We start from the raw sequence: 25,740 nt of genomic DNA on the forward strand, positions 1-25,740 counted from the left end.
CAGGCACTCTCGCTATTACCGATAGGTGCGCTAACCAAAAAAGCATGGGAAAATCCCAGTGGATATATGAAAAGCTTCGGCGAAGATCTTTTGCACACTCGACGTGTTTCAGGGCAAAGAGGCGCATTCGGTATTCGGGACGAGGTGTAACCAACGGTGTGTTTCCAGGTTGGTACCATGGCTCAGCCACCGGGCTTAATCTTACCTTAGCTAGGTCCGGGTTGGGGAGAATTTGACAACGGGTGCGTACCGTACAGGTACCGGCAGACCAGGCACATCTCTTCCCCAGGAAATGACATCGCTCAATCCTTGACTTGAAGCTACCTTGAACTTATGTAGTGTACGTCTGTTATGTTTAAGCACTATGCGGGCGGTCCAGATCTCGGCGCCAAATGCGGTGCCTTCTCTGTGGGTTGTGCAAGTGCTTGTACACATGTATCTAAAGTACGTACTGACGATACCTTACACGGTGAAAGTGTCAGCACTGCGGTTGACTGGTTGGGCATCCTTGTGCTGAGGATCAACCCTCGCGTAGCTACCCAACGTACCGTCTACCGTCAACCAAACTCAAACAACCGTCCATGCCGTTCATCTACTTGCAATTGATGGAATGCTTCGCATTCTCTGGGACGCCGTTTATGAAGTCGTCATCAACGGCTTTACCCCTCAATGCATGAAGTCGCCAGGACGTGACGGCCCAAAGAAAGCAACATAGTCCAGACGTTGAAATAAAGCTTGGGCCTTGTTCATCCGACCGTAAGCCGAGTTCCAAGCGATGTGATATGTTTCATTTCCATCCGATCTCACTGCGCCAGGCCAAGGACGTGGTAGACAGGTACAGGAACTAAAGCTACGGACGTTAGATGAGGCTTTTATACCGACAGCTCATAGGTTCCAGCATCCAGGTACACATCGTCCTTGACACCAAACGGTCTAGCGGCTGAGATCGCCTTGGATGAGGCTGAATGACGTGTAGTTATTGCATTCTCCACTGTTCGTTTCTTCGAAGACCTCGATGCAGTAGTCCGACGGCCTCCCGTATCATTGGCGATGCGATGCTGCCCAGTGGTCTGCTAGACACAGCGCTTACAGGCATCAACTCAAACACACGTGTAAAACGACCCACAGAACAAGAGCACTCAAGTGGAAGCTTGGCCCATGCACTCAACCCCGCGACTGCCGAGAGCCGCTAAAGCAGTCTGTTAGCCTACGACTGTTTCTACCGCTTAAACAAAGCTCTCTGGAGGTACCTGCTAACAGGCATTCTGCTTAGCATTCACCTCTTGCTTCCTTCCAGGGTTGACCTCGAACTCTGGGGAACTTTCTTACAACAAACAATCCGGGATGCGAGAACAACTGCGCCTCGTGTGTCAATTCTTTCCCTCAACACCGTCTGCCAATTCATCCTTTTACGCCTTTCTATGGTCTTCCAGCCTTGCAATCAGATCATCGCATTCGCTGGCAATGACTCTAACAACCCCGACTTTTCCACCCTCCAGTTCAATGTCGGGGATAGCCCTTCCACTACCTGTCTACCTCCAAGGCCATTGCACAATGAAGCAAGGCTCCAGATGACGACGGCAGAGTTAGCCCCGTCGCCAGCAAATCGCATCGACGTCTCCACGCCTGCTCCAAGTCTATGGTATTTGATGCCGATTACGATTCGTGGCCCGAGGCTTTTCGAGCATCGACACAGATGACCGACTCTATCGATACCCAAGATGGCGTCGCAAGCTAACTCCAGCTTTCTGCCCAGCACGTCTGGGCCATGGCTTCGATTCAACTTCATAAGACGCCCACAGGTCCGGGTCTTCTGCCACTTCCCAAATCTCAACACCAGGTGCTAGCCTTGACTCTCGATACCCAACCTACGATTATTCGAGGACCCTTCGCTCGCCAAGTACTAGAAGCATCTGTCTCCAAAGGCTGCGACGCTCGAGTATGAGGACAAGTCACCATCTTGGTAACATTCCAATGGAGTTTAACTGGTCATCGATGAGCTATTCTCCCGTTAACGACGATGACATCTCCGGGTCCATGTCCAAAATTCAAGCGGGCAACTCCGATGTTCACTGGATTGTTGCTCACAATGGCAACGGGATGGATTTGGACCCAGTTTCCTACACGGAGCCTGAGCCTGGACAGGCCAGTCAAGCGCTGTATCCCACCATCCATGTACGTCCCAAAAGCACACCCTGTTCACCTCATCGGACCCCTTCGGCTTCTGTCACCTCATTCGGGGAAAAGCATCAAGTCGACAGCCGCTAACATGATGACGCCTTCAGTACGCCGGTCCACAACTCGCCATGTCTTCCATGAGGACATATCCGGGCGTCTTTGCGACCCCTGAACCATTCATACCCGGAGGATCGGACTACGGGTGTTTTCTGGATAACTCATTTCCGAGAGGCAGCTACATGGGTGGCTTGGAAAGCGGTCGAAACATTAGCATGATGTATGGCGGACATCAAGAGACAGTGTTCGACACCTTGAATCTCGATAATAACAACAACACCCATCGCTCCGCAACCTTGCCGCCAAATCCCTTTAACGGCAATGCTCATGTCGTCCACGGAACGCATTCCACTATACCGGTGGATACCCCGATTTATGGCCCTGCTGATATCCACGCGCCAACCACCCACGTTGGCCTCGACCTCAGCCTCCAGCTTGACCCGACTCTAGCAATACAGACGAGCACGGTGCCCGACAACATGTCTCTGCTGGCCCCGAGTCTCCTTTCTACAACACCCACGCCACCCATCATCACGACTACCACCTGCACGACGGGAGCCGGCAAAGGCTACAACCACCTCAACTACACCCCCGGTCACAACACCCCTGCCCTAGAACTCTCCGGACAGGAAACAAGCACAAGCGCAAAGAAATGCAAGAACAGAAAGACAGAAGGAAAAGGGGTGTACAGAAAATCATATCACTACCGGAACTCCCACCGCTACATCTGTGACCCCTGCCGCTTTTCCACCGACGCCAAGCGGGACTTTGACCGTCATGAGAAAACCGACAAACATAAGAAAAAATGGGGGCAACCACAAGGACAACAACAGGAGGACCAACAGGGACAATTCCAGTTTCTCGAGGACAGACGGCGCGCACGAGGACAACAGCAGCGGGAGGAGGAGCAGGAGCAAGAGGTACGGCGCATGCGGTAGGTGCGAGTCAGGTCGCCTACCATAGAGGTACCTTACGTTTAAGTACAAGAAGTCTGGATCCTAGTACAAGTGTTGCGGTACGCACCACTGATGTTGAGGTACTAGACTTCCAAGTTAGTCAGGATAGTTCTCATGATCGTGCTGAGAGATATGTTTCGTTTCGTTTCGTTTCATATGGTTACTCACTCCCCACTCTCTCTCTTTCTGTTTGGTTTGTCTTTCAGGGACTCGTTTGCCACTTCTTTTTTTTCTTTTTTTTTTCTTTCTTTTTTTTCTTTTTTTTTTCTTTCTTTTCTTTCTTTTTTTTTTTTTTTTTTTTTTTTTTTTTTTTTTTTTTTTTCTTTTTTTTTTTTTCTTTCTTTTTTTTTTTCCCGTTTCTTTTCTTTCCTCAGTAAAGATCTTTCGAAGCTGCGGTTTTGTCTCTCGTATCTTTCGGCGCGTGGATATAATATGTAATAACCCCATTCATGAACTCTGCCCTTAACGCTGGTTGTTACGACTTGGGATGTAGATAGGACAGCAAGTATAGGTAATAGCGAGAATAATAAAATAACATACCGTTGCTATATCCCTGTCTTCTGTTTTTTTGACCGTTTATTCCTCCACAGCTCCGAAGGACACATCCACATCATATCCGACCGGTTGTCTGGCTCCAACTGGCTCCCGTTGTCCAAAACAGCCATTCAGGTCTGTAATAAAGAAACGGTACGTTCCGCACGTTACAAGGAGCTTGTATGCTGTGGAAGGTGTCACTCAGACTTGCTCTTGGCAGATCTGACAGATTTGGACCGATTAGGAAAGTTCAGGGGGCCAAGAGAGAGCCTTCATTGGTCAAAAATACCATGTTTTATCATGCTGTGACCAGGACAAGGGCAGTACAAGCACGAGGCGGAAAGAGCCCCTGACCTTGTCCTGTCCCTGTCTCCTTCAAGGAATCCGGACGCTGCCGAACGGGTTCAGGTACCGCGGCCGGTTCTCCAATCACAATTTCTGGGACACAGTCCCGTCCAGTACCCGTCCTGTAACGGGTAATGGAACGGTACATACAGTTATTAAATACCTAACGGTTACACGTACTGGCTGCCAGGGCGTATTTTACTAGGACACTTCGGGTAGCATTCAATCACTTCCACTTTAGCAATATTCCTTGCCGTAGAAGTATAAACTGTGAAGTGAGTGTTTTCCTAAATAAAGAGCTGAGGGTAAGTACCCGTGCCACGCCGCCTACTTCCCTTAAGTACATGTCATTCGAACGGTTATGAAAATATTTTATAGGAGTTAGAGATGGGGGGATCCATCAACTTTCATTCGTACAAAGCTTTGACTACGCTTTGCTACCTTATCCTCCATCGCTTTCGCTAGTTAAGTGCTTTAATTTTATTCTTTCTTCCCTTTCTTTGCTTCAAACCCCCCCCCCCCCCCCCCCATCCAAGCCTCGAGTAACAGTTTCTCCGCAGTCATGATGCATGTCATCTCGCCTTGAACACACACCTATCATCCAATTCCTTCCCCTTCTGTTCAATCTCTCACTCATTCAGACTCTCCACATTCATCTCAAGAAGACAGGTTATGCGAGGAGTGATATCTCCTGATATGGTGGTTGCGGCCTTCCTCATTTTTAACGCCCTTCTGCCTCATCTTTTCGATCAGGTGCCCGTAGTCTAGGTAGGGACAAAAGAGCCGCTCCGGGGGTACTGGCAGCATCGTCTGGAGCATCGTCTGGAGCATCGTCTGGAGCATCGTCTGGAGCATCGTCTAGAGCATCGTTTGGAGCATCGTCCGTACCACTAAGACTACCGATGTAGTTTACTCCTTCTCGAATCACTTTGTGTGAGTGATATTTCCAGATATGGTGGGTGCGGCTGGCCTTGCTGCGAAAGCCCTCCCGCCTCGTCTTTTGATGCATGTGCTCGCAGTCTTGGTGGAAGGGGCATAAGAAGCTCCTTGGAGTTGAGTCTGGAGCACGACCTGTTAATCGAGCGACATTGTTGTGGTGTTTGTCCGTTTTGCAGTGCCCAACATAGGTCTTATATGACGAATAAACGTAGCCCCCGCAGGGTCTGCACGTGCGGCTTTCTCCGTCGCTGGTTGATGATGTATCGACGGGAGAGGTGTAATTGTTAGTGGGTTGGCTACTCGTAGCTGTGGCCGCGGAGGTGAAGGTGGAGGCTGTGGTCGAGCTTGGGGCGTTGCTTGGGGATGGGTATATGCTGTTGTTGGAGGCAGACTTGAATGTACAGTGGAGGGGGATGTGACTGGCCGTTGGCGGTTGGTTGAGTGGCATGTATCTGGTAAAACAACCTGGCCTGGAGAGCATGGTAGAAGGCATTGTCGGGGCAAAGGACGCGGACGTAAAATCCAAAAAGAAGTTGCTGGCGGTTGACTGTTGGTTAGGCTGCATGTATCCTGTATTAAAAACTGTAGCCTGAAGCATTGGAACAGGCATCACGAGCCCCGGGAATATGGCTTGACTGTGGGAATGGTCCTGGATGTTAAAGATAAAGGTTAGCCGAGGGATGTGGCGAGGAAGCGATATCAGCTAAAGAGCTCAGGGAACAAAGTATAAATGTGGTTGAGGCGTGGAATTGGAAGACCACATACGGCTTCTCCGGAGACCGGAATCGTCTGTTCAGCTTGTCCAACATTTTGGTTTTCGTCGGTAGCAGCCCAAGAAACCGGGCCTCTGGTGATGCCGAAGGAGGATTCCGTACCGTTGACATCCGCGTCAGCATTAAATATGTCGAATAGATCCATCGGGTTAAGAAATGAAGAAGGCAATGAATACTTGGCAATGGATGAGTCGAGGATAAATAACCGAATGTCATGTTGAGCCGATCCCGTTGTTGCACTCGTACGGTGCGAGGCTGGGGTCCCCTCATGTATAAACCATTGCTAGTGTCTGAAGTCTCCTGGGTCTGTCTTGCCTTGAGCGAGTGAGTACGGATTGTAACTTCCAGTGTTGCCCTCGCACCTTCTTCATTTCCAATGCCCTGATGCTCCAAACTGCCATGTTGCGATGGTGGAAGGCATTGCACCAGAACCTGGGTCGGTTCCGAAGCATTACCTGGAATCTGTCAGAGCCTCAAAGTCTCGCCTTCCCATTATCATGCCTCAAATGACTCACTTTCCCCTTTCGAGAGGAAAGAACGAGCGGTGGTTCTCGGAACAACCAAGAGGTACTGTGGTTCTTTGTAGCAATTCGCATAATAAAAGCAATAAAGAGGCCCTGGTGTAGAATGTTGGGCATATTCCTGGCTGTAAAAATGATGTAGCGGTACAGTATTCTTGTTCAAATGGTAAATTTTTGCGCGTTTTGTGATCTCCGAGAGGAAAGCTTTGCGGTCGTAATCGAGGAGTGTTCATCGTGAGTTTTGGGGGACTTTTCCATCTGCTTCCATCGCCCCCGTTCGTGATGTCGAAATAGAAGTCTTGCGATGTATAGAGGTAGGTATGTACCTCAACCCTAGTCGGAGGTAGAGGTAGGGAGTGGCTGCTGGTCGCCAATTTGCTCCGGAAGAAAAGACATAGCAGGCTTGTCACAAGCAGGCAACTCGCCATGCAGGTCATGGATCCACCTCTTGGGGTGACCCATTTTGCAGGCATGAACTGCTTCAGCCTCAGGCTTCTTATGGAGCAGCGGTTTGAGCTTGCTGTGACCCGGCATCCAGTGCAGCTCCAGCTTAACGTTCATGAGTTTCGAGGCCGCAGGTCGGTTGATGAAACGCCGCTCAAGCTCCATCGACTGCTGGATTGCAGCCGCGGCAGCCAGGCGTAGGCCCGGATTGTCGACGGGGATGGGGAGCTGGCCGTCAAGCATAAGGAGGGCGCCCTGGGAGTCGTCGATGATTTTGACCGTGACCTTGGTTCGCCTCTCCTCCAACTTGTCTGCCTTCCTCGCCGACTTCTTCTGTCTTCTGGCCATCTTCCTCTCCTTTCTTTCTGCCTTCTTCTCTTGCCGGCGCTCCTTGCTTCTCTTTTCGTCTCGCCTCTTCCGCCTCTCCTTCCGTGCCAGCTTACGCTGTTTCTTGACGGCCTTCTTTGCCTCCTTTTCCTGCTTCCTCCTCCGCTGCTCCTCTGCCAACCTGCCCTCCAGGCGGTACAGCTCAACCATGGCGACGTGGGTGGCAAAGGAGACAGCGAAGGTCTCTGCGCCCGTCGAGTTTATGGCATGGGCTTCGTCCGTCATCGACACTGCCTGGCCCGCCTGGATCTCGAGCATGCCAAGCGCGTGACCGGCGGGGGCGACGATAGGGCGACGAAATACCACCCCTACCCCGGCAGAGGTGCTGGTCGGCTGTCTTAGGACCATCGAGGCGTCTGTAAAGACCACCACTTGGGTGTCTTGCCGGTTGTTGGTGTGGGCTCGAACCAAACACGAACCCTCACAAGAATCATGGCAATACGTGCAATGAAGAACAAGATCAGTGGTCGCGCAACACCAAGAGAGGAGCGCTCGACATTGTCGGAATTACACACGAAGAACAAATAGAACCACGTCACAGAGAGCCGTTGCTGAACCGTTGCAATGAACCATGGGACGAGAAACCGGGCGAGTAAGAAAGTGATCTCAGCAGGAAGATAAGGGAGGAAACAAGAAGTGACTCTGGTTTACCAGACGGCCTGCGTCCCACAACGAGATGCAGGTGACAAGGTAGACCACACGGCCTCGATACTGTCAACTTCAGCCAGCAACAGCACCAGAAGCAGCAACAAAAGCAACAGAGCCCGGCCACATCAACCGAACTCCAAGGACACGAAGGCCGGCATGACAAAGGTCGATGAACACGACAGTCCGCGCAAGAAGCGTCGCCCTACCACGCAGGAAATAGAAGCAAAGGCATAGGAAAGGGGAAAGAGCAGCGGAAAAAGGCAGAGAAGGAGAAATTAGCACACATCAAGCAATGACGACTGGTGAAGAGTTGGACAATGATGTCGTTTCCAGAAACTTCAAGAATATGTCCTGTTCATCTGCCGTTTTCTAGGACTTTGTACTGAATCTGAACATGATGCAATTGTCGGAGCGTCGCGCGCAATACCGATTCTTTCACTGGCCTGGCCGCATGCGCATATGGCGGTGGAAAAGGTTGAGAAGTGGACAAGTATGGGCTGCCATGCATGTTGAGAACGACAGGATCAGATGGTTGAATGGCGAAGTGGAAAAGGGGTATAAAACCAAAGAGAGTTATAGAAAGCTGTGCGGAGGAAAAGCTGTCAATTTCGAGAGGATAATGGCAATGGCAGGGCAATTGAAAAGGTGGAAGAGGAAGAAGAGCTGTCCGTGGGTCGAGATGTGCCTTTTGACCTCTGGTTCCAGCTTCTTCGCGCCTAATTGATGGTTGCAGTTTCACATTTAAGACTTTGGTCGAGCATCCTTTCCTCCTTTGTGCCCTTGTCCTCGGCTCTCATGGACGTCAGCCTCGAGGTGCACTGGGTGCCTGGCCACAATAGACATCGTCAGGATGAAGGAGCAAGGCGGAGGCTGCATGACAGAGCAAACAAAGAGGCAAGGCAAATCCGCGAATGGGCTTCCAGATGTGTCGACAACTGGCACAGGGCCTGGGGTGCGGGCTCCCGGTTGGTCCCGTCCTCAGCAAGTCAACGCCTACCAGGATTGGGTTCCATTCAAGAGCATGCCAGTGACCATCTTGCAAAGAACTTCTCAATGGGGTAGGTTGCGCGGTCGCTCTTCATCCACATGAGGAGCCTGTGGTGGAAAAGCAGCGACTGGAGACTGTCGCCGAGGTTGGGCCAATTGATGCAAGCAAGTTCGCAAATCCAGTAAGCCTTGGTTTCCTTGGTATAGAACTCCTGCTTGAAAGCCTTGAACTCGGCTTGGAGAGAGGCGTTGTCGGACTTGAGCTTGCTATTCTCCATCTTCTATTGCTCCTGCTCTTCTTCAGTATTGGTCCGGCTTTCGTCACCCTGGCGAGTCCGGTTCTTGTTTCTTCTCGTCGGTTTTCTTGGGCTTTCTGGATCGCGTCGGCGAAAAGGGTATAGATCGGATGGACAGAAGGGAATAGTAGACGGAAATAATGCGATATTCGAGGGTTCTTTGTAGTTTCCGTCCGATCGTGTTCCGAAGTATTCTTCTAATCTTTTTTTGTCGGAGTTCTGTTTGAGTACGGTATGCAAAGAAGAAAGTGAATGGAACTTTTTTGCTCTTGCTCTCCTCCTGGTTCTTCCGTAATTTCAGATTCCAGTTGACGTGATCAAAGTGCTCTTGTTTTGCAGGTGACTGACTGTCTCTGTCATACATACATGACGCAAAACGAATGCAGAAGAAAGGAAAGAGCGCCCTGCCCATTAGGACCTGTCCTCCTTCCCTCTCTGCTGTACCAAACACATTACCTCATCGATTCTGACCGTCGTCTTACGCTTATGCCGGCAGTATCTCATCAACATCAATTCGATCGAGTAGGACCGAGAGCAAACGGTGATATCTTCCTGGGAAAGAGCCTTTGTACATGTAGGAAGGAAGGAGGCAAGAGAATCTAGCACGACTACTAAAGCATTACCACTTCAGTCTCCTCCTTGCATTTTACTTGCTCTGTTGTTTCTCTCTTTCATTTCTGTATCCATCACTTTGCTTCAATCTCCGTTTTTTTCCATTCTTCTACCATCAATTTCAATACATGAAAGCTGGACACACATCATGATGTGCAGCAAATGACACTTTCTGCCTTTTCTCTCTTCCCTAAACGTTCCCGTTCTTACTTCACGAACAAGACCCATTCGCTGCTTCCGCTTCAATCTTCTCCGACACCAGATGAAAATGAACCTTCATCCGTTCATCTGTAAAGTCACATTCATCACTACAGGCTCTTGTCCACTTCACACTCCTCGGCGCGCCCATCGATGGCCTATATAGATCCTCCAACATCCTATTCGACTCTGCCAAGTCCGCTTCTTCTCTCAGGCTCCGGTGAGATATATCCTGGCCAGACATACACACACACATCTCCCTCAACTCCTCGCTTTGTCCCACGATATCCCATTCTAGACATGGATCAACCCTCCATTTCTTGGAAGGCGGCCGCTCGAGTTTCAACCGCCTAACCCTCCCACCGTCCCCCAAAATGCAGTCAAAGGCTTTGAATGGCGCGGTACCAACATCAACCATGTCCAGTTCAAAGTTGACCCAGACATACGGCTCCAAGTCAACGGGATCGACGATCGATTTGTATACGTGTGCTATGCACTGCTTCGAGATAACCCTTTTGTAGCCGCCTTGGAACTTGAGGGCCACGTTGTGGGATTCCCGGCAAACGTGGAGGATGGGTGGTGGTGTCGTGGGCGTGTATGAGATGACGTGCAGAGGTGGTGCTTCAACCGCGAGGTAGTATTTTCTTTCGGTCAACTTGTCTATAGTGCGGACGTAGGTGGGAATGAGGCGTGGAGAAATACTTGCTTCCCATATCATGATGCGGAGCTCGACAGGGAGTCGGGGGAAGGAGTGGAAGGTGGTAGTCATCGTGGCGGGACGATTTAATGGTATGATTCTGGACAACGTAAAGGCTGTTTACATGGAACTTACAGTTAGTACTTTGTTGTTGTTGTTGTTGTTGTTGTGTTGTTATTTTTAACGTCTACTTCCGCCTCCCGTAGGGCATGAGACGTGCCGCACCGGTGAGTCTAGCATACAAAATTAAGAGCAATGCCCTAACTGTCCACCAAAACCATTGATCCGAGGGCAAACCGAGGCCTATTGCCAGTGTAAATCATGTGTTGCCCATAGCGTAAACGCGGCCCAACACTTGTAATCGAATCGCCCAGTGGGCGAACTTACAGTTAGTACTTCACGGGGAGAAGCTTAAGGTTTAAATACTTGAGGTGACTCGGCCAGCCAACAATGTCGTACCACCCATCGGCAGGTTTCTTCGTCACAGTGGTTACTCCCGCTCTCTTTTCGGGCCGGTTTTTCCCAGTCCTAACATGATAGGTGCCGACTGACGAATCACTATCGGTATGTACTCTGCCCAGTGACGCATTATGCGGCGCTAACACGTGCGTATTGTACGACTTGGGCCGCCATTGTGCATATCACTCGGGTCGATGCACAAATCATCACGATAACATGACAAGATCTTTCTCCTCCGTTTCAACACCGACCAATCTTTAAACAAGCGAAAGCCACCCTGGCCCAAGTGCCACGCTTGACAGGCGACGACGAAAATGACGACGACAACGACAGAGCTCTATCAGTCGGCTCAGTCGACGAGAAAATCGGACTTTTTGTCCAACGAGTCGAATACCTGGAAGACATGGTGGTTGCCATGGTACGCTAAGGTAGGTAGAGGTAGGTACCTAATACCTAAGCTTTGAAGGATTTGGAAGATTGCTTGGTCGGTTGATGGGGGAAAACTTCAAGGTTAAAGACACAAGAAGTGACTGGAGTTGGCCAGCATAAATTGAGAGTCGGCATGACTTAGGTTGTCGTCGAGTTTGCTCGTCGCAGGCAGTAATGACATTAACGATTGGACGCGCCCGCTTCGTTACACCGCCTTTCCCACCACTACCCCCGAAACGACTGGCGCAGAGTCACTCGAAGATGCATGTCCTCTGCCGACGACCGACGTATCATGTCTCGCTGACATAAGCGTGCACCACTTGGGCAGCCATCATGCCATGGGCACAGAAGTTATCGATCGCGACACACCAAAACACCTCACCTCACCTTCGTCATTGACGAAAGCACCTCATTCATGGACAGGAAAACCAGCATGGACTCCCCATACTCCTCCACCTCCACCTCCACCCCAACTTTCCACCCCTTCCCCTTCCTCCCTCTCGAACTGCGTCTCCAAATCTGGGAATCCCTAATCACCCCGCGCACCATCCACCTCCGCGTCGCCACCTTCTGGCGCACCTTGACCCCCGTCTACAGATTACTCGTCGCCCCCGCGCCGTCGTCGTCCTCGTCCTCAATACCACCATCACCACCTTCATTCCTCCAATCTCTCCTGCTCACATGCCATGAATCCCGCGCGGTCGCACTGAATTTCTACCAAAAGGCTTTCTCAGAATGGGACACGGACCGCTGCGGTTACGGTTACGGTTACGGCAATCCTCCCCGTCCGCGTCCGGCTCATGCTACCTCTAGGTATCATTGGGTGAATTGGGACTTGGATATGATTGATATCGGCCGGTCAGAAGGGGGGATCTGTTACGTGGAGCGATATGCGAGGCTGATACGGAGGTTGAGGAAGGAGTGTGATCGGACAACGACGGTGGGGAGGCAGGAGTTTAGGGAGGTGAGGGACTGGTTAATGAATATGAATATAAAGGTGGCAGGGGAGATTGGGGAGTGCCCCTGGGCGAAGTTGAGGGAGGTTGAGGTGGGTGTGAAGGATGATGCGTGGTTTCCTGAGAGTTGGAGAGGGGATGGCGCGTTTGTGGATGGGTGGAAGGTGGAGGTGAGGGGTTGGGAGGATGGGAGGGGGTATACTCTAGTTATGGAGAGGATGGACTAACGGACGGAGTAAAGGTGACAACAAAAGAGGTTGACTGGAGTTGTGGTCTAACGGAAGAGGAGAAACGGAAACTATGGTAGGGCGGCCCCGGGCACGGACTTCTAATAAGCCGAGGGAAAGATGAAGGATAAGGAGGATAGAGAGGATAGATGCTTGGTTTCATGAAAGAGCAGAAAAAGAAGAAGAGCAAAAAAAAAAGGGTGGAGAGAATGGGAAATAAAAAGGTTGCGGCGAGGTTGGAAAAACGCCAAAAAAAGATGTTGCTTAGAAGCTTTGATTGACCCCAACCCGATTTGAACGGATAACCTTTCGATCTGGAGTCGAACGCGCTACCGTTGCGCCATGAGGCCATTGTTGAGGGATATCGGTAGAGCTGGCACTTATTAGAGCAATTTGTCGAAAGCGGGAAACGGGATGCTTCGTTCCGTCTGGGCTGTTGGGAGCTGGAAGGGAGAAAGGGACACTTTGTTGGATTTCAAAACACGGGAGGAGAGGTCAATGCGCCCGGCCCGGGCTCACCGGGGTAGCTGCCGGGGAAAACGCCGTTGCCGTCCTTACGGCGGGTGACCGCAGCGACCGCATGGAGGGAACTGAAGGAACGGTTTCTTGCATCAAGACATGGGGAAGTGAGAAATATTCCTTCCATGTGCGGGAGGACGGGAGGTTGTTTGTAGATTGGAAGGAAGGGAGCTACAGACGACGGACAAATGCGTGTGCGATCTCCATCGCGGGTTACTGCAGGTACCGGTGCTTACTGTAGCGGCACCGCAAGAGCACTGACGAGCAGCTGGCCAGTGCGCTGAAGCCCGTTTGTTCCCCGATTTTTAAGTTGTCAATCGTTCGTCCGACATCAACCTTTCTTCCCCATCAATCGAAGTTGCCTTTATTCAGTTTTTCATACATCTTATCCCTTCGATTTCCCAACGCAAAACTTTCCCAAGGTATTCACCCCAACTTCCCGAACTGAAGACCCAATCCCAAGCCAGGCGTCAGGACGGATACCATCCAATGGCACCCGTCAGTACCACGAGGCCTCTGCCAATAGTGCCATTCGTGATGTGACAGCGGCCATTCTAGACCTTTACTTTACTACCCATGTCACTCTCCGAATCCCTCTTTGGCACTTCGGCTACTAGTCAGCTCGTGGCTTTTTCCAAATTACCACTTAACAACGGATGCGGGCGTTACGACGTTCAGCCGCACGATCAACGATCTTAGGACATGCCGCCTTTTCCAATTGAGTAGACAGTAGAATCATCGGCTGTGCGTGGGCAAGGCGAAGACGAGAAGCTTGTCTTCAGAAAGTAAGTGATGGACAAGCAGGGACACAGAGAAAAAAGGCTGTACTATATCATTGTCGACATCCCAGTTACCAGTTAAATGGTATATGATCTCTCTTCCTGTCCTCTTTTTACAACCCAACTTACTCAAGATCCTCTTTCGCGCTACTCTCATCAGTGAGCCTACTCTTTCCCCATCATCCATCATGTCTACCTCCAGGTTCGACTTTGTCCAAGTTCTCAAGACCTCCAATACTCCCGGTGCTTCATGGCGATTGCCACCTCCCAAGGGCTTGGCTCCGGGGCCAGTGGAAGAGTCTGGAACCCTTGAGGATAATATTAATAGCCATCTGGGGGAGTCTGTTGGGTTTGATCCCGATAACCGCATCAAGGGACAGGAACAGGAGACGAGTGACGTTGGGGATGGTAAAGCTATCGTGAAACTTTCCATGCGCTACGAGGGAATGGCTGCCGCCGATGACCGATGGGCGTAAGTCCAACATCACACCATCTCTCAACCACCCGACCTTACATGTGTAGTATATATTAACCGTAGATTCTCTCCAGAACCGGGACAGGCTACCTCATCGCGCCCGACACCTTCATCACAGCCGGACACAATGTGTATCACCGCAGCGAGGATGGCAACAACGGTCTCGGCTTCGGCCGTCTCACCAATATGAGATGTTCCATCGGTTACCACGGGAAGGGTTCGGCTCCCGTCCAATACCGCGCAGCCACCAAGGTCGTCACAACCTCCAAGTACATCATCGACGGCGACGGTTCCCGTGATATCGCCTTTGTCCAGCTCAATAAGCCCTTCGGCGGCGACGATCTGAAGCTTTTCAAGTTCCACGATGTACCTTTCAGGGACTCCGCCTATTTGGGGGTTGTCGGCTATCCCAATCATGCACATGAGCAACCGGGCGATCAGCAAAGTGTCCAGCTGGTGCATGTGCCCGGAGCTGTCATTAGCACCACCCGTTGTTTCAACGGATCTGCAAACAAGTCCGGCAGCGTCATTGGTGGCCAGTATGGTAACGATTACAAGGCGCTCATGGCTGGGCTCGGGAGCATCGACGGCGCGTATGTCACTGATATCAGCGAGGGGATACCTGGTGCCGTCCCGAAAGCTTTGTACAAGTCCGACTTGACGGACAGCGTCCTCGTTCTTAGCGATACCGCCTTCGCAGAGTCTGCGTCCATCTTTGATGGGCTAGTAGAAGCGGTACAGAAGGTGGGATCAGCCGTGGTGAAAGTTGCTCCCAAGGTCTTAGGTGCAGCAGCGCCGCCGGTTTTGGTTGAGACTGTTAAGAGCCATGCTCTCGCGGAGTCTATCTCTGATGATATCTCTACTCCTACATAGCATCACTGTTTGACACGGTGTTTCCCCGGTAGCACTGTACTCAATGAAACAGGCGTAGAACAGGATGGGCGGTATATCTAAGAGGACGTAGTCGGCGAGACTTCCCTATCTACCTTCTATCTTACCCCGATACATTCATCATGTTCATCACGTCGTTCAGGCCATTCCACGCGTCGCTACTAAGTCTCATTGCCCTGCCTTCTTCATACAGAAAGTATCACTTTCGTCCGAGATCCCTAGGTTTCTTCCCAAAATTGAAGGACTTTGTGGCTTTTTAGGACTTTGGTTCGCGGCGGAGTGACTGTCAAGTTGTGCTGGGGAGATGTCAACAATGGTGCATGATTCCTGTGAGTGCGGAACATGGACATGATTGTGGTTTAGACTGATTCCAAGCCGTTTCTTTCAATAGTCTTCCTTAATGTGTATGGTCTTTCAGCGTATCCTCAGGTACTTAAGCAGGACTCCCCCCGGGATCTGGATTTTTTGGGTCTTATTCCTCTTCCCATCCTCCGTGTTTTTCTCGTTCTGCTCACAGGCAACTCCAATCGTTGTCCGTCTCCCATCCCGCTTCGCTGCAACTCACTAGCAACACATCGCAAGAACTTAGCCACGCTAGCACTGCCATCGGCAGGCAATACGATAAGATAACCATTAGGCGACACTACTGGGCAGTCATTCGAATGACGGAATTCCTTTCGCCACGGAAAGCCAAAGCATTTTCCTGACCTCTCTCGTCAGAAACTTACCAAGCCATGACACCCGACAGGACCAACGACCCGGAGTCTGGGTCTGATTCCCACTGGCCGGTTGGCCACGGCGAGGGGGAGTCTGATGATGACCAACAACGATCACGGATGAGTTGAAGGAAACATGGAAAGTAGGATAAAGTATGAGATACAGAAAGTTGCAGTCCACTGTGTTGGATGTCACTTACCATAGTACCTCTATACCTAGTATATCGACGAGCACGACAAGCACGAGAAGGAACCACCAAAGAGATCGGAGGAGGAGCAACACACATCAACGAGTGATGCCTCTCATCGAGCACCAACCTAGAGATCGCACAGACAGATCCCACAAACAGCATACGTCAGCGTCAAGATCACCCGCGACAGCATCGGGATCGCCATCGGACTGGAATGACATCATGATCACTGCATCAGAAAGTCAGAAACGATGATCGTGCGCAACATGAACTCCCTTCATCGCCATCAACCTTATCGTACCACTTCGCGCCACTTCTCTGTATTATTACCCTAGCTGACTGGACCTCTGACTGACATGCATTCCCGTCCCTTGTGCAATTGCGGATGGAGTCAAAGTGTCAAAGAAATCTTCTCGAAGGGAAATAGGACCTTTGTTCAGCATCCTTGAAATTTTCTCATCTGGTCAGAGAATCCCTCCCTCCCTATCCTCCTTCATGATATGATGGTTCCCAGGTGTGGCTATCATCTCGTCGGTACCTTACCCTACTCAGTCATATCCGCTCCGCTGGTCTTAGTACCATCAAAAGGAACGCACACGTGGACCTCGTGGATTAAATGCGATGCTGGGATGTGGCGCCTTGTCAACTATGATTGCGGCGATGGATGGATCCTAAACAAGGAACACGCCTGTTGGTGATGTTGACCCTTGTGGGGGAAAGGAAACTCGGGAAAAGGGTTGTGTGACGGAAGTGGGCGATCGTATCCCTTTCGGTGCAGTGCGGTGCGGTGTATCGGGTGGATTAGAGATTAAGAGATGAAGAGTTGATGGCAAGTCCGGACTATGAAGGGAAGAGTGGAGACATCGTATCCTTCACTTCCCTTCAATCGCTGGATAAACTAAAGGGTAAGCAGCTCGGGTACCTAATTAATCTCAGCTGTTCCTGCTGTGTGCATTCTTTCTCCTCGGTCGTGCACTTTTGGCCTTTGGCACTGTTCGCTTACACGTTGCCCGTGGCAGTCATCTCCCAAGACAGTGTTCTGTGGCTGACAAGTGGCTTCCAGATGCGAGCAGATGTCAGATTTTGGATGTCAGATTTAGATGTCAGATTTCAGATTCTTGGCTGCGAGATGAAAGGGATTTTGCGTGCATCCAGACTTCCTCGCCTGTTTCGCTTGTTGTGAAAGGTGAAAAGAGAAGAAAAGCGAAGAGAAGAAAAGAAAAAGAGAGAGGTCATTCCTTCCCCAGTTCCCCGCTGTCCATCTCCCGTCTTGTCGTGTCAATTGTTTTCGAGTCCTCAACTTCATGATCCCTTTTTGCCACTGCATTCGATAAGATTGATAGGAGTTCCTCTCCGGTCTCGTGCCGTCCCGTGGTCTGTGCCGTGATGCTGACATAAACTCTCCAGCGCCATCCAAACTCACCTCCGCACGCCTCATTTTCCCCGAGACGCACAAGATTCCAGGTTCGAAAGGACACTGGACGCCACCATTCTCATATTTGATGCAAATGCCTTGTTACTAAGATATCCAAGGTATCCAAAGCAAGATTCGAGGCCCATGCTATCGAATCGAATGGCCGATCACACAGACTGAATGACATGCAGCTGTCAGAGGGGCAGCTCGAACCTCGAGGGAGACATGCAGGTACCGTTGCTTTTTCCTGGGGCTGGGAGTCTGAGAGCTTTATGCCGGGCTGGGTCCGGTGCCGAGGCCTGCGAAGGTTGCACGGGAGATGGCTTGCAGGCTTTACAGCTCTGACAGCGTTGCAGCGAGTACAATGCGCTATGTTCCATTCAGTGCCAGGACGTGCTCCATCTCGGTTAACGCGCCCCCAAGAACGTCTCCAGCAGCCCCGTAATTTCTTTCTTGATGATGGATCTGGATTGGGGTTGGCAATGGGAAGCCATGCCCAATCAGTGTCCTTCAACCGAAGCATTTACGTACTTTGTTTACTTGGATCTCTTTTATGCTGCCTAGACAATTTGTGAATATGGAATCCAAGTTCTGGTCTTCTGGAGTCTGTTCGTCGTTTCAGGACATTCGGATCGATAGTTATCTAAAGTCTTGGTCGGGGACTTAAAAGGACTAAAAAGGACCCTAAAGTCTTGGGAGGTGTGCCCGCAAGTGCATCCCTGCTTTCTCCATGCATCTCATCTTCAATGGGCGATTCTTTTCTTCGTCATGTGTTGTGCCGAAATGATTTTCGTACGGGGGAGAGACGACTGAAGTCAAAACGTCGCTATCAAAGCTCCGGAAGTGGCAGCCAACCCTCAGCACGAGCAAAGCTCGCTCGCAATTCGCCGGACTTTTTGCCGTAGCTGGCCCGACGCCGTAACGGGGATCCGATGCCGATGCGTTAATCCCGATCGGTTAAGGCGGTCCACTGGGGCTAGAATCGATGGAACCGATGGAAAAAGTCTCCGTTCACCCCCGTATCCCAACAGTACATCTCTGATATCCCATTCCCAGCGGATATCCAAGCTATCGCAACTGGACTTGGCGATGGAAATATCGTGGAGACGACCGGAGACGACGACGACCGGACAAAGAGGAGGAGGACAACAATGACCGAAAGAATATAATCACATCCCCTTATTCGGAGCAAAGTGTGAATGAGGTCAAGTCTGCCAAGAAAAAATGTCTCTCTTTTCTTTCCCCCAGAAACATGCCCTGTCCCAGTCATTCAGCTGCCAAGACATCGAGATCATGCGGAGTCCTGGGTGACTTTGGGATGTTCCCGGCTTCCAAAAAACATTTTGGCGAATCGATGTTGTCAGCTTCGAGCCTTCGACAGCTCGGACCAACGACCCTGATTTTCCAACAAAGAGCTTGTTGACTGCAAGAACCGCAAAGAGGTCCGAAAGAGGGAGGGTTAAGACTGAAAGACCACGGCTTGTACCGATACGCGAGTCGAAATAGCCGATCGCGGGCGACTGGACAATGTTGTTCATTGACAATGAGGGGGAGGAGGGAAGTTGGGAACAAATCAGTGAAATCGGACCAAGTAGTTGACGGTCTGGTAATGTCTGTGTAAAGGAGAACCGGGCGGGCACCACCAAAACTTCATTCTCACGAGCTTTTCAGGTTTGGTCTCCAAGTGAAACATTTGGCGTGGTCAGTGGCTACCTATCCCTCGGTACGGGCTTCCATTCGTGTTTTCCACACAATCCCGCAATCCCACAATCCCACGCTCCCCCCTTGGCATCCATCCTGTCTCGAGAGAGCCGCACTAGCGAGCCCAAGAGTCCGTCCATGGTGTCGAATTTTCCTTGTACAGTAGAGACAAGTTGTCTTTTCTTTTCACAGCATGGGGACTGGACCGGACGAATCTCGTGCTTGCCATGACCAAAAGTTCCCCAACCAAGCTACCGTACGAATCACAAGTCGCCAACTAACTCGGCAACCACTGTAAGCACAGCCCACCACACCACACCTTTTTGTCTCCCTTATTGCTATGGAAAAGGGCAAAAGAAGAAACCCTTTTCCCACTGGGTTGGCTACACGTTGGATCGAGTGAGGAACACCCCTGTGCCCTCCATGCACAAGGTTACCTAGACTTACCTAATGTCGCCGTCAGCTCTTAGCGCAACTGTGCGTGCAAGTCATGGAAAACGGGGATGGGCCCGGCTTACCAGCTGACTCGACTCGACGCTTATCTCTTTCTTTTGGCTTTTATGTTCCACACAAATGCAAGGGGACTACATGTAGGGGACTAGGGGAGTGCTTTGACCACAGAAGTGATATATCGAAGGTGCTTCCCTGCCTGCATTTTAGTTTTGAACGGTCTAGCTCTGTTCGTTTGTATTGTTGTTTTGCGTTTTTGTGTTTTCAATGTTCATGAAAATTTTCCTCGTGATGTTTCTATACATCTAACACAGCTCTGCCACTGCGACTACGACTTGATCTGGACAAAGTACTTCTAAACGACACACACATTCCTTTCATTAACACTAACACTCCACTGACGTCAACCAAGCATTTACCTGAACAATAAAAGAAAACAATATCACACCAGAACCAGACAGACAGACAGACATCACACACCACTCCACTAGGTCTACTCGTTGCTTTTCCTTTTATCTCATCACTTCCACTTCCTGTCTCACATCTCAACTCAACAAAACCAATGACGGCCTAAACGTCCCTCTGGCATTGCCCTTTCGGCGGCATGTTGGATTCACGACCACAATAATACTACCCTTACCACAACCCAGAGACAACAAATTAAGCTTCATCAATAAGCTTCCGCACTATTTTTTCCAACTATACCACGCTGCCACGCTGCCACGCTGCTGCCACGCGGCGATTGACGCCGATCCCCTTCGACTCCATCGAACCCATCGAACCCACATGTAACGGTCCATCGTTCATCACCACTACCATCACTATCATCAACACGATCATCAACACGATTTGATTGTCAACCAACAATCCTTGCGCATCCCAATCCTTGTAACACACAACTGAAACATCCCCATTAACCAACCGACCCGAAACACATCACATCACCTACCCAACCCTCGAATACCGTACCTAACAAAGCGAATGCACTCAAAACGCTGCTGGAAACCAACACAAAGATGACATCCTCAACCCCATCACCACTGTCACCACAGAGCTCAGAAGAAGACCTAGCCGCCCTAGCCAAATACATCGGCCAAGTCGTGCCCTTCCACATATCTCCCGGGATAATTGTGCTCAGCTACATCATCAGCTTATGTGGTGCGATTTCGACTCTGGAGCTGATGAACCGCCGGACGTCGAGTAAGGGATTGTATAATCACTTGTTGCTTATCGGTGCGGCGATCAGTTTGGGGGGTGTGAGTATTTGGTGTATGGTATGTTTTTGTTCTTCTTCTTTTTCTTTCTTCTTTCTTTCTTTCTTTCTTTCTTTCTTGCTTTCCACCCTTCCTCGTTTTCTCGTTTTCTCGTTTTCCATGCTGTTTCCGTCCCTTCCATCAAGACTTTTATCCAAAACATGGAATTACCTAGAGGTACTAACCCTCCCTTCGGTCGGGGTTTAATAGCACTACATAGGCAACCGCGCCATAATCCTGCACCACGGCGAGGTCTCTCTGCAAGTAGTTTACGATGCAGGAATAACTGCCGCCTCCTTCTTCGTGCCCATCGTCGTTTTATTATCCGCCTTTTTTATCACAGCCAACACGACGCTCATAACCTGGTGGCGCATCCTTTTGTCAGGCGCCTTGTCGGGGGGCGCAACATGCGGTATGCATTACCTCGGTTCGGCCGCTATTCGCAACTACAAGTGCAGCTATGAAACGGGGTACGTGGTGGGCGCGACGGTTATCGCCGTATTCGTGAACACGGCGGTGCTGGCGCTGTTCTTTGTGTCCAAAGCGCTGTGGACGAATAGTTGGTGGAAACGATTGGGGTGCGCGGTGGTTTTGTCGGGGAGTGTGTCGGGGATGCATTGGTGCGCTGCGGTGGGGACGCGGTATCGGCTGCAGAATTTGGAGAATGTGAGGAATATGGTGGGACATAATGCGACGATCATCGTGGTGCCTTTTTTGGTATGTCGTCCCAAGGAAGCATGGATAAAAGGGAAACGGGGCTGACGACAGACTGAATTAGGCGATATCAAGTTGTTTGGTCATGGCGGGCGTGGCCATCCATTCCAGCAGAATCCGCAAAGTGTACGCCAGCAAAGCGCAAAAGATCACACTCGCTGCTGCCATTTTCGACGAGCATGGCCGGATCCTCGTTACGCCGGATGGTAACTTGCCAAGTGAGGAGATCACGACTACTTTTCTCCAAAAGGTATATAAACAATCCCCCTTTTTCCCCTTCCCCCTTTTGTCCCCCCCCTTGCTAATGCCAATAGACCCAACACGACATCTTTTCCACAGGCCACCCCCTCTTCCACTGGATCTACCAAGCCTCCCGCGACTGGTACCTCATCTCCAAAATGGTCGACAAAATGGACCGCCACCTCGCCTCGCTCCCGCACAGTCCCTCCTCGCACTCCCGGAAAGCCCGCATGGGCATCGAATTCATCGACGAAGAAGGGAAAATTATCGAAGACTACGACGTCATCTTCCGGGAAATGTTCTGCCTCGCGACCGTCGACCTTTCCGCAAAAGTGAACATGTCGCTGGACGAAGCGGGCGTTTTGTGGGACGAGATTCTGACGACCGGTGGGACCTTACCCGGTGGGAGTGGGAGTGGGATACATAGTCCCGGGTATGGGGAGCATAATTCTAGCAAAAGGAATTCGGACTTCAGTGGTCACGGTGGTTCTGGGCTTGATAAGAAGGGATCGACTTCGACTATGACTACGAGCACGACTATGACGGCTTCGGCTTCGGCGGTGGAGATGGCGGCGCAGAAGAACATGAAGAACTGGGAGGATTTGGCGGAGAAGGGCATGGTCCACACGGGTGACCATGGACATGGTTCGTTGATGTTCTTGGTCAAGAGGGTGCAGGGCAGTCATGCGGTTGACAAGCTCGAAGCCTCGGGACATACTTTTGCCGACCTGCATCAGGTGTGCAGGATTATGAACAACAGCATGCAGATCCGGACGGGCAAGTTGGAGGAGAAGTTGAGGTCGATGGAGCGATACACGTACGACGCCATGCTGGAGCCGGGTGTTCACGTTGGGTTGTTCGCCATCCGAGCGAGGGTCGATGTCCAGCAGTTCGATGTCATGGTCCGCAAAGAAGCCCGCGGCTTGCTTCCGAGTGTCAAGCTGCCCATTGAACGACTCAGTTCCTCCGATTTCGCATTTCTTCGCCGCCACGACGGGCTGTCGATATCTTACTTCCTCAAACGCTTCCGACACAGCGAGGACATCCCCCAGCAAGACACCAAGATTGCTCAAATCCTGTACGAGGCCATCAAAGACCTCCGATCACTTGTCGATGACACTCTCTTCGATGAGGCAACGCTGGTGGCCAAGGTCTCCCAGGTGCCATGCAAATCACCCGACAATGACTCGCGTGCCATCACTTGTTCCATGCTCGCCTTCTGCATGATGATTCCCATCCACAAGAGCGTCAACTGCGCCGAGTTCGAGTTCACTCCCCTGCCTTTCTTCAAGGTTCGTCAGCTGGCGTACAAGAACTCGCCCTACCACGCCGCTTTCGCTCGGTCCGTCCATCGCGAGATTTACCCGATCTTGAATGACTTTCCCACGACGACGACCACCGTCGACAAGCGTCGAGTTCCCGCCTGGTCGTCCTCATGGCTTCCTTCACTGGTGTCGATGCCGATTTTCCATCTCTGGCGACGACCAAACCATCAATCCCACGACCTCCATCCCTGGCGTCACCAGCGCGAAGACATGGATTCTTCGTCACTCGTCTATTCCACCAAGGAACACGTCCGCCAGCCTTCTTCACATCGGAGCATTTCGACACATTCTCTCGACGTGTACAGCACCATCAACTCGGACGACAACAAGGGAGGGACGCAGATCCAGCTGCAGCCACAATCATCTCTCCAACTTTCTCCTCTCACTCTTCCATCACCTGGCTCAGCGCAGCAACAGGGGCAGCAAACCCCCGGTAGCGCGATCGCCCCGACTGGAGAACTCATGACTTGCCCAATGACTCTCCACCTATACTCACCTCGCGAGAAGCCACAACAGCTTTCCTACGGCGGCATCATGATTTCTCAGGAAGTCTCCGTGTCGGTCGACGACTCCGCTCCGGCTGTTACTATCTCAAGCGGTAGCCACGGGAGATCACCGCCTCATACGCCGCCGGGTCACCGCTGCCATCACCACACGCACAGCAACAACCATCATGTTCTTCACAACCATCGCCATGGTAACCACCAACACAGTCGTAGCGCAGGAGGGGCGTTTGATCTGCAGATGTTGCACGGCGGGAAGAAGAGGCGGTTCCTGAGTAACCAGCGTGCTCGGTCTCGGTCTCGGTCTCGGTCTCGATCAGGGTCGATGGGCGCCGGGTTAACGTTATCGACAACAAACCCAACCAGCCCTCGCTCCCACGGAAATCCCAACCGTCGCAGCTCCTGTCCGCCCGATTACATTGACCCTCTCAACCCGCTGAACCTAGAACTGCTCTCCGACCACCAGCTCCCTGAGGAATGCGTGATCGACCACTACGCGCACAACTATAACCACACCGTTCGCCACGGTCTCGGTCAAGGACTCGGTCAACTCGGCCACTTGTCACCACCGCAAACGAGTTCAACGCGCCGATTAGGATCCAACATGTTGAATTTCCCGCCTCCTGATCCATCAATCCATTCTGCTCCCGGCTCGGCCAAATTCGATTGCAGCTCCTCGTCACAGCAGCAACAGTCCGCAGACGAACCCGGCCCAGCTTCACCCAAATCCCAAACAGACTTTGGTCTAGCACTTGGCCCTTCATCACCCACCTCTCCCCCTTCCACTTCCATTTCCAGTAACCGTCCCCGCACAGCCCCCGGCTCACAAGCAGGTCTGCAGCTACAACCACTAGGTAGCGTCCTTTCCTTCTCGCAAGCGCTAGAAAACCCGCTTTCTGCCGGTGGTTCAAGTGCAGGCTACAGTCGGTGCAACGGAGGGTACAACGGCGTCAGTGCTTCCGTACTGGGGCTGGGAGCGAGTAAAGTGGAGGTGAAGAAGGAGAGGGATGTGGTGATGACGTTTGTGGATGATTTGTTTAGCGTTTGTGTGAACAACTCTGGGAACGGGCCTGGTAGCAGTGGTGGTGGTGCGGGGGGGATATCCTCGGGTATTGGACTTGGACTTGGCGGTATGGGTATGGGGATGATGGGTGGCGAGGAGAGGGAGAGGGAGAGGGGGTGGAGGAGGTGAGGAGAGGGAGAGGGAGGGGGGTGGAGGAGGTGATATGAGGGAGTTGTGAATTTTGCATTCACTGGATGTGTGGACGTAATGGATGTGGATGGCCGATACTGGCTTTGAGGTCTGGTTCTTTCCGTTGGGACAGAGTTGCATTTTGCGTTTGGGATTTTGCTTGAATGGGATTGAAATGGCGATGGAACGGAATGGAACTGGAGGAGTACCTATGAGACATGGAAGGACATGGAAAGCGATGAATGGGAGGAAAAGGAGGAAAAGGGCGGCATGTTTAACGTTCAAAGGATACCCCACCACTTTATAATGTAGATATTTTCTCTTTTATCAATGTATATGCCTCCATGTTTTGCTGTCAAGTCAACTTTTGTTTGGGAGGGTGATGTGCGTGGCGCTGGAGAGAGTTTGGATTGATAGGCTTCAGTTTGGACGGAGCGGGATGTTCGGTGTGCGTGCACAGGAATGGATGGAATGAAAATTTGTTGAATGCTGCAGACGGAAGGCGCATCGGCGGGATGGTTGGCGACGAGCGACAACTGCAGCCACAGGAGAGGGAACAAGCACAGCCACAGAGTCCGTTAGCGGGACAGAATTGAACCTGAAAATGGGATGAAAATTGGAAGGTCCAATGCGCCATACTTCGGAACCGAAGAGTTTCACCTGATGTCCGAAGTGCAAAGAACCAGGTCCATGTGTGGGTCTGGATAGATTGGATATTGGGACTGATGAAGCCC

At 51.3% G+C, this 25,740-nt stretch overlaps 8 protein-coding genes and 1 non-coding gene across 9 annotated transcripts; 4 read left to right on the plus strand and 5 right to left on the minus strand.

The window, feature by feature from the left end:
- Positions 1-1,139: 1,139 nt before the first annotated feature.
- Positions 1,140-3,173, plus strand: SMAC4_07698 (uncharacterized protein; the record flags this gene model as incomplete). The annotated part of the gene is made up of 2 exons (XM_003350843.3): positions 1,140-2,175; positions 2,286-3,173. The coding sequence occupies exons 1-2, from the start codon at positions 1,942-1,944 to the stop codon at positions 3,171-3,173; spliced, it is 1,122 nt and encodes a 373-aa protein (XP_003350891.2). The 5' UTR covers positions 1,140-1,941.
- A 2,132-nt stretch (positions 3,174-5,305) lies between these two features.
- SMAC4_07697 (uncharacterized protein) lies at positions 5,306-5,927 on the minus strand (the record flags this gene model as incomplete). Its single annotated transcript, XM_003350842.1, has 2 exons — positions 5,306-5,545; positions 5,775-5,927. The coding sequence occupies 2 exons, from the start codon at positions 5,925-5,927 to the stop codon at positions 5,306-5,308; spliced, it is 393 nt and encodes a 130-aa protein (XP_003350890.1).
- A 709-nt stretch (positions 5,928-6,636) lies between these two features.
- Positions 6,637-7,482, minus strand: SMAC4_07696 (uncharacterized protein; the record flags this gene model as incomplete). Its single annotated transcript, XM_003350841.2, has 1 exon — positions 6,637-7,482. One exon carries the CDS (start codon positions 7,480-7,482, stop codon positions 6,637-6,639), a length of 846 nt encoding a protein of 281 aa, XP_003350889.2.
- Positions 7,483-8,795: 1,313 nt separating this feature from the next.
- Positions 8,796-9,047, minus strand: SMAC4_07695 (uncharacterized protein; the record flags this gene model as incomplete). The annotated part of the gene is made up of 1 exon (XM_003350840.1): positions 8,796-9,047. The coding sequence occupies one exon, from the start codon at positions 9,045-9,047 to the stop codon at positions 8,796-8,798; it is 252 nt and encodes an 83-aa protein (XP_003350888.1).
- An 841-nt stretch (positions 9,048-9,888) lies between these two features.
- Positions 9,889-10,707, minus strand: SMAC4_07694 (uncharacterized protein; the record flags this gene model as incomplete). The annotated part of the gene is made up of 1 exon (XM_024655739.2): positions 9,889-10,707. The coding sequence occupies exon 1, from the start codon at positions 10,642-10,644 to the stop codon at positions 9,889-9,891; it is 756 nt and encodes a 251-aa protein (XP_024511800.1). The 5' UTR covers positions 10,645-10,707.
- Positions 10,708-11,856: 1,149 nt separating this feature from the next.
- SMAC4_07693 (uncharacterized protein) lies at positions 11,857-12,828 on the plus strand. The gene has a single exon (XM_003350838.3). It carries the CDS (start codon positions 11,876-11,878, stop codon positions 12,641-12,643), a length of 768 nt encoding a protein of 255 aa, XP_003350886.2. The 5' UTR covers positions 11,857-11,875; the 3' UTR covers positions 12,644-12,828.
- Positions 12,829-12,921: 93 nt separating this feature from the next.
- SMAC4_14160 lies at positions 12,922-12,993 on the minus strand. Its single transcript has one exon. It is a non-coding gene; the product is annotated as a tRNA-Trp (tRNA).
- A 1,006-nt stretch (positions 12,994-13,999) lies between these two features.
- On the plus strand, positions 14,000-15,424 carry SMAC4_07692 (uncharacterized protein). Its single transcript, XM_003350837.2, has 2 exons — positions 14,000-14,413; positions 14,491-15,424. Exons 1-2 carry the CDS (start codon positions 14,031-14,033, stop codon positions 15,287-15,289), a joined length of 1,182 nt encoding a protein of 393 aa, XP_003350885.2. The 5' UTR covers positions 14,000-14,030; the 3' UTR covers positions 15,290-15,424.
- A 4,625-nt stretch (positions 15,425-20,049) lies between these two features.
- On the plus strand, positions 20,050-25,616 carry SMAC4_07691 (uncharacterized protein). The gene is made up of 4 exons (XM_003350836.2): positions 20,050-21,053; positions 21,243-21,749; positions 21,811-21,996; positions 22,061-25,616. The coding sequence occupies exons 1-4, from the start codon at positions 20,796-20,798 to the stop codon at positions 25,004-25,006; spliced, it is 3,897 nt and encodes a 1,298-aa protein (XP_003350884.1). The 5' UTR covers positions 20,050-20,795; the 3' UTR covers positions 25,007-25,616.
- Positions 25,617-25,740: the final 124 nt, after the last annotated feature.

The sequence above is a fragment of the Sordaria macrospora genome, chromosome 7, assembly GCF_033870435.1.
Source record: "Sordaria macrospora chromosome 7, complete sequence".
Classification (NCBI taxonomy): Eukaryota; Fungi; Ascomycota; class Sordariomycetes; order Sordariales; family Sordariaceae; genus Sordaria; species Sordaria macrospora.

Coding starts and splice junctions, on each gene's coding strand:
- SMAC4_07691 (XM_003350836.2), top strand. CDS start 20,796: ATGACATCCTCAACCCCATCACCACTGTCACCACAGAGCTCAGAAGAA. Junction 21,750..21,810: donor TCATCGTGGTGCCTTTTTTG/GTATGTCGTCCC, acceptor AGACTGAATTAG/GCGATATCAAGTTGTTTGGT. Junction 21,997..22,060: donor CGACTACTTTTCTCCAAAAG/GTATATAAACAA, acceptor TAATGCCAATAG/ACCCAACACGACATCTTTTC.
- SMAC4_07693 (XM_003350838.3), top strand. CDS start 11,876: ATGGACAGGAAAACCAGCATGGACTCCCCATACTCCTCCACCTCCACC.
- SMAC4_07692 (XM_003350837.2), top strand. CDS start 14,031: ATGATCTCTCTTCCTGTCCTCTTTTTACAACCCAACTTACTCAAGATC. Junction 14,414..14,490: donor GCCGCCGATGACCGATGGGC/GTAAGTCCAACA, acceptor GATTCTCTCCAG/AACCGGGACAGGCTACCTCA.